The sequence below is a fragment of the Xenopus laevis genome, chromosome 1L, assembly GCF_017654675.1.
Source record: "Xenopus laevis strain J_2021 chromosome 1L, Xenopus_laevis_v10.1, whole genome shotgun sequence".
NCBI lineage: Eukaryota > Metazoa > Chordata > Amphibia > Anura > Pipidae > Xenopus > Xenopus laevis.
Window position 1 is genome coordinate 208,838,314 of NC_054371.1, and position 10,828 is coordinate 208,849,141.

At 43.2% G+C, this 10,828-nt stretch overlaps 2 protein-coding genes across 2 annotated transcripts in view; both read left to right on the forward strand.

The window, feature by feature from the left end:
• dhx29.L (DEAH-box helicase 29 L homeolog) overlaps positions 1 to 1,265 on the forward strand; it is a gene marked incomplete in the record, with an annotated part of 47,363 nt that extends 46,098 nt beyond the window's left edge. Inside the window, 2 exon segments of the mRNA NM_001097932.1 lie at positions 100 to 196; positions 979 to 1,265. Coding sequence (NP_001091401.1) covers positions 100 to 196; positions 979 to 1,028 — 147 coding nt within the window.
• A 4,547-nt stretch (positions 1,266 to 5,812) lies between these two features.
• ccno.L (cyclin O L homeolog) lies at positions 5,813 to 9,756 on the forward strand. The gene is given in 3 exon segments (NM_001096410.1): positions 5,813 to 6,299; positions 6,856 to 7,041; positions 8,798 to 9,756. Coding segments are annotated over 3 exon segments (1,101 nt in total). The 5' UTR covers positions 5,813 to 5,873; the 3' UTR covers positions 9,287 to 9,756.
• Positions 9,757 to 10,828: the final 1,072 nt, after the last annotated feature.

Here is a 10,828-nt window from a genome sequence, read left to right on the forward strand (position 1 = left end):
TGTAATGCTTTTATCTGCTCAAAAAAGTGCCAGGAAAGTTAAATGTTATTAGGAACCTATATTAAAAAAGTAATAAATGAAGATGTTTTATATCAACAGGCTCCGGTAAAAATCGCAGTCATATTCAAAGAGCTGCGTATCTTAATTGAATCTGTTTTGAAGCAGAAACTTGAAAACCCGAAAATGTCACTGAAAGGTAAGTGGGGTGTTACTTCTCACTCTAATGCACTTACTGCCAACTTTAGCCCCTCCCTAGGGGCCAGTGTATTATCTACACCCCAATTTTACATAGTGAAATTCATTTTTTATTTTTAATTCTTCTTAAATTATTTACTATCCTTTTTTTGCCTCTTGCCAGCTTTTGGATGGGGTTCACTGACCCCAGTAGCCAAAAAGATATTACTACATGCCAGAAATTTTGTTGCATTTCATACTGAACTTAAAGGAGAATTCAACCCAAAAGTTTAAAAAAAAACCAACACCCTACCCTACATACCTACCCCGGGCAAATGCCCTCAAGTCTTTATGTTACTCCTCTGTGCAGATTCTGTCCAGCAGAGTTCACGGCAGCCATTCTCTTTGGTAATCTTCGGAATGACGCCATGTGCAGTTGGAGAAATTTTCTGTTTCATGACAACTGCACCTGCGCACGAAGATTGCTGAAGTGCAGGCCTCATTACGAAGATTACTAAAGCGGCTCAAGATGGCTGCCGTGAGCTCTGCAGGACAGAATCTGCTTGGAGGGGTAAGTAAAGACTTGGGGGCATTTGCCTGGGGTAGCAGCTAGGCTGAGGGTGGGGGGAGGAAGGGGGGTCTATGTAGGGAAGGGTTTTTTAACTTTAGGGTTTAGTTCTCCTTTAAGGAAAGTGCATGTGTAGCAAGCCATCAGCAAGGAGTCACATTTCACTCCCAGCATCTTTTGCTGGGAGTATAATATTGTAATATTACTTGCTAATGTTTGCTTCCCTTCTTTCCTAGATGACATGATTTTGAATATCATCAAAGAACTAATCAAAACAGAACGATAAGCCTCACGGGAATTCTAATGACTGCTGCTTCGTGGAACAAGGGAAAAGCGAGGGGGATTCCATTTCAAATATTGTACACTTTCGGGCTACACAAACATTTCCTTTGTACACAAGGGCAGCTTTTCAGTGTTGCATGGTGCATTGAAGAGATTTTCTCGTTATTTTTTTCATGAATCTATTTCAATGACAATGTCAGATTTGCAATAAAAACACAGTGCCAAAGCTGTTTTGCCTTTATATGGTGATTTTGAATCATTTTCCAAAGTATAAATCTATTTCTCACCCTGATTTTATATGAAAGCAAACACACAGTCTATGTTTCTGGGTAGAGTAGCAACACAGGGCATGGACAGATAAAAGGACCATGGTACTTGCAGGGTTAAAACGTGAGGAGATATCCTCTGAGGGCCCAGAGCTGAGCTTCTCTGTATATCTGCAGAATACATGGTTAATATTTTGAATGTTTAGGCTGACAACCTCCAGTACGGCTGTATTCTATACAAGCAGGGGGGGGGGCATTTTGGGTGCTTTTAAGATGCATAAATATATAAAAATTTGAGAATGTAATTTAGGATTAAGAACGCGGTTAAAAACAGAGATAGGCAAACCTCAAGAGCAATTGCTGTTATCTTGATCAGATTTATAGAAAGTCATATTGGGTTCTATAATGCATATACATTGTACAGGTACGGGACCTATTATCCAGAATGCTCGGTACCTGGGGTTTTCCTGATCATGAATCTTTCCATAATTTGGATCTTCATACCTTAATTCTACTAGAAAATCATGTAAACATTAAGGGGCAGATTCACTAAGGGTCGAATTTCGAAGTAAAAAATACTTCGAAATTCGACCCTCGAATTGAAATCCTTCGACTTCGAATATCGAAGTCGAAGGATTTAGCGCTAAACGTTCGTTCGATCGAACGATTAAATCCTTCGAATCGAACGATTCGAAGGATTTTAATCCAACGATCGAAGGAAAATCCTTTGATCAAAAAAAGGTTAGCAAACCTATGGGGACCTTCCCCATAGGCTAACATTGACTTCGGTAGGTTTTACCTGCCGAAGTAGGGGGTCGAAGTTTTTTTTAAAGGGAAAGTACTTCGACTATCGAATGGTCGAATAGTCGAACGATTTTTCGTTCGATTTCGTTCGTATTCGAACGAATTTAACCAATTCGATGGTCGAAGTACCAAAAAAATACTTCGAAATTCGAATTTTTTTCATTCGAATCCTTCACTCGAGCTTAGTGAATCGGGCCCTAAATAAGCCCAATAGGCTGGTTCTGCTTCCAATAAGGATTGGTTATATCTTAATTGGGATCAAGTACAAGGTACAGTTGTATTATTACACGGAAAAAGGAAATAATTTTTAACATTTTGTATTATTTGATTATAATGGAGTCTATGGGAGATGGCTTTTCCATAATTCAGAGCTTTCTGGATAATGGGTTCTCATGCCTGTATATATATATATATATATATATATATATATATATTTTTTTTTTTTTTAACTATAAAAGGCAAATACAGTCTAATAAACGGACCAGCGTGATGTGATATTGAGTTAACTTCACTGATTTGCAAAAGAAAAACTAGTACCTACCTGAGTCCACTGGGGTTACAATAGGACTCCTGCAGCTGCATTTCCTGCCTTCCATTATGTGTAGAATGACCACGGCGTGAGTGAAACTGACACTTACACATGTGTCTCCTTTTTGTCTGATTTTGAAAGAGCTGCTCATGCCCAATGTGTTTCTCTTTCTGCTGTGCCAAACAGTACGTTTACAAGATCAGTGGAAAAACCAGGGGCATTTCTATTAAAGGAAAACTATACCCCCCAAACAATGTAGGTCTTTATAAAAAATATATTGCATGAAACAGCTCATATGTAAAATCCTGCTTCATGTAAATAAAACATTTTCATTATAATATACGTTTTTTAGCAGTAATTGGGTTAACATAAATAGAAAAAATGCCATTTTAAGAACTAAGGTCCACCCCCCGGTGCACACAAACAAGCCAACAAGGTCACATGAACCAATTAATGGACAAAGTTCTGTCTTTTGCTTCCACACTGCTTCCTGTTACAGTTAGAGCTGCAGTAGTTCTGGTCAGGTGATCTCCAAGGCAGCACACAGACCATCACAAAATGGTGGTTCAAGGTAAGATGTAAAAGGGCAATATTTACTTAAATGTATATTGCAGTTTGGTAAGATTCTTTCATATGCCACTTAATATGATAGTTTGTATGTGTTTCTTAAGTATTCATTTTGGGGGTAAAGCTTTTTTCCTTTTAATGCAGGCTATGGGGCTGTTGATTGAAAACTGAATGCATAGGGTAGGGCAGACCCGGATTTATGATGTGGGCATCCCTAGGCTAGATGGTCCTACAACCGCTCATCTCCCCCCCTCCCCTTTAGTGTGTGCATGCGCAGGTGTCTGCTAAGGCACTGGCGATTTGGCATCCAAAAAATGCTTTAATTTGCTTAAAGGAGAACTAAACCCCCTTTAGCAAAAACCACTGGTCCCCTTCCCTGCCTACCCCTGGATTGTGTCCCATGTGCTTACTATGCATGTGCCGTCAGTATTTCTAGAGGTGAGACAATTCAGGGGTAAGACTGTGCAGGAGGGAGGCAGGGACGGGGGCCAGTGGGGACTTTTAGCTAAAGGGGGTTTTAGTTCTCCTTTAAAGGAACAGTTCAGTGTATAAATAAAAACTTTGTAAATATGCTATACAAAATGTTTCTTATAACAGAGTTAGGGAGCTGAAAAGAAGAAAGTAGTTTCCTAATCTAATTATATTGAAAACATTATTTATTTTGGACAGACTAATGGCCCAGTTTTTATACTGAACAATTCCTTTAAGTCATGTATCCAGCAGTACATCTATATAACTAACAATGGTGTATACATCCCGCCAGTGCAAATATGTTAAAGCAGACATTAATTAACCCTCGATATTTGACCATCGAAGTTAAATCCTTTGTCGTCGAAGGATTTACCGCAATTCATTCGATCGAAGGAAAAATCGTTCGATTGAACGATTAAATCCTTTGCATCGAACGATTCGAAATCCATCGTTTGAACGATTTTCCTTCGATCAGAAATTGCTAGGAAAGCCTAACATTGGTGCTCGGTAGGTTTTAGGTGGCGAAGTAGGTGGTCGAAAGAGACAGTACTTCACTATCAAATAGTCAAACAATTTTTAGTTTGAATCGTTCGATTTGTGGTCGAAGTAGCCAATTCGATGGTTGAAGTAGCCAAAAAAAAAAATCGAAATTTGAAGTTTTTTTCCTTCTAATCCTTCACTCGAGCTAAGTAAATGTGCCCCTTAGTGTAGCTCCACACAGGCCATGTCATGCCTGCTGATGTGAGTACACAAAGGAGGGGAGGACAGTGCATCTGCTTTCCACTGCCTGTGTACAAAACAATCTGCTCTGTGTCCCTGCCTGGCAGGCCCGGACTGGTAATCTGTGGGTCCTGGCAAATGCCAAAGGGGCTCCTGTAAGATGCCATAGAAAGTGACTATTAAGTGGCCTCTGTGTATTAGGAATGGCAGGGCCTATTTTGAATTCCAGTCCAGTCCTGCTGCCTGGGCTTCATCTGACGCAAACTGTGGGGGTCAGTGCCCCTGCCAACCTGTTACCCCCTTCCTGATGTTATACAATAGAAAGGGCCCTGGCTGATGTGCATGGCGTGTTCACAGCGGCATCTCTGTGCCTAAACTCATGTATTTTATTCATGGAGTCAGAATACCAAGCAGAGTGCCATTAGCAAAGGAAGGGAGGAAAAGTGAAAATCCGCACACCGGGCCATCTGTTAAAAAGCCAAATCTTTATTTGTCCATCAAAACAAACACTGCATGAGTGCCATTAGCCACAGATAAAGTGGCTGTAGAAGAAGCAGACCCTGTGGCTGTAGAAGAAGCAGACCCTGTGGCTGTAGAGAAAGCAGACCCTGTGGCTGTAGAGAAAGCAGACCCTGTGGCTGTAGAGAAAGCAGACCCTGTGACTGTAGAAGAAGCAGACCCTGTGGCTGTAGAAGAAGCAGACCCTGTGGCTGTAGAAGAAGCAGACCCTGTGGCTGTAGAGAAAGCAGACCCTGTGCCTGCAGAAGAAGCAGACCCTGTGGCTGTAAAAGAAGCAGACCCTGTGGCTGTAGAGAAAGCAGACCCTGTGGCTGTAAAAGAAGCAGACCCTGTGGCTGTAGAGAAAGCAGACCCTGTGGCTGTAGAAGAAGCAGACCCTGTGACTGCAGGGAAAAGAGTGCAGAAGCCTCAGTGACCCTAAATAATGAGCAATGTCGTATATATGGGTTGAAGGGCCAAAACAAATTTCCTGTGGGGCCCAGTGACATATATTTAGTATATATTTATTAGACTTTGTCAATATGGCGGCGGCGACGGCGGGAAGCACTTTGAATGAATCTTCACGAGTTACCAAAGAAAAACCCAGTTCCCTCGTCCGCCCTGAGGTGGGTAGACCCTGAAAGCCCGAGGCGGCCGCGCAGCTCAGCTCACTAATGGGGTAGCCCAAGGCAGTCTGCTCTGCTGCTACTGTACCTAAAGACCCAATTACCATGGCAACCGCCAGGCGCGCTCCTCTCTCTGCAGCGGGAGTTTCCGAGAGGCTTCGTCCTTAGCAAGCGGTACTTTCGCCGGGAAAAGTTTCCTCGTGACGTCACGCTACAGAGGTTCCCTGTGTCCGACCAATCAGCATCGAGCACAGCTGGATAGTAGAAAGAGGGGACGGAGAGCGAGACGGCCAGAAGGGCTTGGAATGTGTAAGTGAGCGGAAGGCAAAATAGACAGAGGCGAATATTACAGTGTCCATAGGAATAACATGGTGACCTGTAGCATGAGATGTACAGAGGAACACCTGCTGGGAGCACCGGCCGCCTTCAGCTCCGGCAAAAGGAAAAGGGACAGTGGATATTCCCCAGGGGACGCCACACCGGGGGACAGAGGAGAGGGGGGACCGGACTGGCCCAGCGCGGGGATCAAGAAGCGAGTCAAGTATTCTCGGCACAGGAAGCAGAGGCTGGAGCTGAGGAGCTGCGATTCTGGTGTGGCCGATCTCTATGAGACTCCCAGCCCGTCCCCAGTGGCGCCGACTCCGACAAATGAGCCGTACGACTCCCCCTGCACCTCCATGCCCGATAGACTCGGCCTGCAGAGCTTCAGCGACTATGGACACGACTGCTACCTGTTTAACAAGAGCCTGGAGGACAAGTTCCTTACAGTGAATTGCTTGAAAAACCAGCCCCAGGTAGACTCCTGCTCATTCTACTGCCCCTTATCCCTGCCCTGTGCTTCTCACTCCTGAAACAATGTACCAGAAGTCACTTCTTCCCCACTGTTAATCAGCTGCTTGTGCTACATTGTTTCACGAGTCAGAACGTTGCTTTGTATTGCATTTTATTACTCCATGCACTCCATGCCCACTTTTTTGGCGGTGGGCTCCTTTCCTTCAGCCACTTGGGATTCCCTGCACAAGCAGAGCCAGGATTAATAGGTTATTTTAGTATCTATTATAATGGGGATTTCAGGCCGCTGCCCCCCAAGCTTTAGTTCAACCAGATTGTACAAGGCTGAAATATAGACAGAGGGCCGCAACTTGTTAGCAGGTATAACTAACCTGTTGCCTTTCAGATGCTAATCCGCAGCTTGGAGTGTACTGGGAGATGAGGTCTGATAACATTTGAAGGGCAGGGGGTTGTCCCTGTATGTAATAACATGCAGGAATCAGGAAGGGACTTCAGAGTATCAGTTGTAGGCTAACGGGCCACTGAATTCTAATTGTATTATTTATGCTTCGTCCACAGATAAAGGCCGAGTCTCGCTGTAAACTTATCAGCTGGCTGATCCCTGTGCACAAACACCTTAAGCTTGGCTTTGAATCCCTTTGCCTCACAGTTAATATCTTGGACAGGTTTCTCGCCTGCACACCGGTTGCTTCCGACTGCTTCCAGCTTGTGGGCGTCACTTCTCTCCTTATTGCCTGCAAGCAGGTATGTACTTACTAAAGGCCGTAATTACAGCGTTTCATCTGGCTAAACCCTTATACTATAGAACCTTTCTTTCTGTTGATCCCCTGGGAGATTAGCCATGTGGAAATTGAGGTTTTTCCATCTGCTGCTAAATCTGTCTCCGTGCTGATGGGAACTCTTCAGTAATAGCAAATTGCTGCATTTTGTACAACCCCAGGAGGGAACCAGGCCCGGACTGGCAATCTGTGGGTTCTGGCAAATGCCAGAGGGGCTGCTATAAGGTCCCATAGAAAGTCAGTATTTAGTGGGCTGGTGGGGGCTGTTTGGGCCTCTATGTGGACTGATTGGGCCTACTTTAATTTTCAGTCCGGACCTGGAGGGAACGTCACATGATTTACTTGCAGTGTAGGGCTCATTGCGACCGGCATTTTTCCTAGAGTGGGAAGCTTCTAACAGCCTCACTAATGGTTTGCTGTTTATTTCTCTGTCTATTTGTGTCTCTAAGGGTAAGGCCAGACGAGGAGATTCAGGGAGATTTTGTCGCCGTGCGACTTATCGCCACGTCTTCTGCGCGACTCAGTGAGGCAGCTTTGGGCGACTATTGAAAACGCATCGCCGCGTGTGCATTAGCGCATGCGATTTTGCACTGTAGCCTATGGCGAAAAGACGCTGAGGCAGTTCGGGGAGATAGTCGCGTAAAAGACGTGGCGATAAGTCGCCAGGCGACAAAATCTCCCCGAATCTCCTCGTCTGACCTTACCCTAAAGAAGTGATCTCCAACCAGTTGCTCATGAGCAACATGTTGCTCTCCAACCCCTTGGATGTTGCTCCCAGTGGCCTCAAAGCAGGAGCTTATTTTTTAATTCCAGGCTTGGAGGCAAGTTTTGGTTGTATAAAAACAAGGTGTACTGCCAAACAGAGCCTCAATGTAGGTTGACAATCCACATAGGGGTTACCAAATAGCCAATCACAGCACTTATTTGGCACCCCAAGAACATTTTTCATGCATGTGTTGCTCCCCATCTCCTTTTACTTCTGAATGTTGCTCACAAGTTCAAAAGGTTGGGGATCCCTGCTCTAAAGTATACATGGCTGGTGCTGAAGGAGAGCAGCATTGGCTCAGGGTAGTAGGTGGGTGACTAGAGTCAATAGGGAGTGCCTAACAACAAAATGATTTTAGGTTTCCTAATTCTTTAAGGCAGTGATCCTCAACCAGTGGCTCATGAGTAACATGTTACTCACCAACCACTTGACTGTTGCTCCCAGTCGCATCAAAGCAGGTGCTTATTTTTGAATTCCGGGCTTGGATTTGCATAAACCAGATGTACTGTCAAACAGAGACCCTGTAGCCTATCTGTCCACACAGAGGCTTCAAATTGCCAATCACATCCCTAATTTGTCACCTCAGCTTGTGTTGCTCCCAAACTAATGTAGCTCAGTGGGTAAAAAAGGGCCGGGGATCTCTGTTTTAAGGCAAAGTATATAGGCTATACTGTTCTATATGTTCTAACAAATGACTTTAGGTTATTTTACATAGCAAATCTTATTACCTGACTATTTATATTTATTAAGTAGGCAATACTGCTTGTTCTGCTGAAGCAGAATAAATTATCACTCACAAACAAAATAACTCAATGGTCTGAATTTACAGTGGAATCCTGTTTAAACCATATTTAAGACAGGGTTGTGCCCTTGTTTTTCATTGGATAAACATGCCATGCATATAGTGCTTTGCTGCTGTTATTCTGTCCCTTAATGCTATGCTCTAACTTTTCAGGTGGAGTCCCGGCCTCCGCGTGTGAAGCAGCTGCTGGCTCTGTGCTGTGATGCCTTTTCCAGGGAACAGTTGTGCAATTTGGAGTGTATTATCCTCCTCAAGCTGTGCTTCCGCATCGGAGCCCCTACTATAAACTTCTTCCTGCAACACTTCTCCCTTCTGAGAGTAACCAGCGTGGAATCCCCTGACACTGAGCTCATCGAAGCCACCAAGTCCATGACCGTCGCCAGAGGCATTGCAGAACTGAGCCTGGCAGATTATGCCTTCAACGCCTATTCTCCATCCCTCGTGGCCGCGTGCTGCCTGGAACTTGCCGATCGCATGTTGTGCCTTAGGAACCCAATCGGTGTGCGGGTCAGTGGCTATCACCAGAGCTTAATAAAGGAGTGTGTGGGCAAGATCGACTTACTTGTCTCCTTAAACCAAGACTCCTTGCACCGCCTCCTGCCAAGTCAGTTTTCTGTCAAGAGCATCAAAGCGGATAACTGAGCTGATGGGACTCCCGTTACCTCCTGAGATTGATTTTCATTTTGTGTGAGGCTGAAACCTTAACAAGCTAACACGAGCCTCTCACTATAGTGCTGCTATGTCTTCCACAATGATTTAACCGTCTTAGGGGCATTAATACAATGAAGTACTTATTGCATAAATATGAAGCTATCCTTGTCTAGCAGTATTGCCTTTTAACTCCAGACTTGAAGCTGTTCTTTTTTTAATGCAATTCTTTTAATTTATTTTTTTAGTGCAATATTTATGTTCTAAACATTGCTAGAAACTAAACGTTTTACTGCTCTTGTCTTTCATATTCATTTGCACTGATAACCTTTGGTTACACCACTCTGTGTTATTTGTATATAATGTACATAATCTGGTACGTGTGCTGGTTGCGTTCATGAACGTTCATGGGCCACTGATATGGATCTGATGATTGTTCTACTTGAATAAAATGTTTTAACATGTGTGTGCTTCCCCATCTGTGTTTTGATTGAAATGACAAGTGACTTTATATCCTGGGTTTTTTTTATTTTTTTCTTCAAATTAGGTGCTAAATTAAATGGGTTTCGGTTTGGTTCGGCCAAAATCTGCTTTAAAGGTTGATATAAACCAACCCAAAAGTCTGCCCAATGAACAGAAATGCAGTTACAGGTATGGAATCCGTTATCCGAAACCTGTTATCCAGAGATCTCCGAATTATGGAAAGGCAATCTCCCATACACTCCATTTTATCCAAATAAACCATATTTCAAAAAAAATATTTCCTTTTTCTCCGTAATAATAAAACAGTAACTTGTATTTGATCCACATTCAATATAATTAATCCTTATTAATTATATTTATTATATTATTTCCTGAACATGCCATAGAATAACATTAAAATCACTGCAAGAAAAAAAATTGGGTTTATTTAATATTTAAATTATTTTCTAGTAGACTTAAGGTATGAAGGTCTAAATTAAAGATCTAATATCCAGAAAATCCCGGATCCTGAGGATTCTGGATAACAGGTGCCATACCTGTATAAGCAACTTTTTAATATACTGTACATAAATTACAGTAATCAAGATATGTGTAAATATAATGGCTAGTGGATGTAGTATCTGCCCCTTTCTCTTTTCTAGTGGTCTACTTTTGAAGCAATGTAGCAAAAGCCATCCTTCTGCTGGCTAGAATGTAAATCGCCGTCGGAATATCACTCGGAACATTTTGTTTTCCGAAGTCACCCGATGTTGCCTCACGAGGAAACTTTGGGCGACCTTGGAAAGCCAAAGCGATCCGAGTGCCATCATGCCGGCGGGAAGGCATTTAGGGGAGATAAGTCGCCACAAGAAGAGGTGATTTGTTGCTGGGCAACTAATCTTCCCCAGTAGCCTCGTCTGCCACCACCCTAAATACTATTTTATTGGGCAAAATTTTTTTTTGGGTTTAATCTAAATCATGAATAAAAGCCTGGTATCATCCTTAAAGGGCTAGTAACACCTTCCAAACCTCCCTGACCATAAAGTTAACATATTCCCTTATATTCCATATATA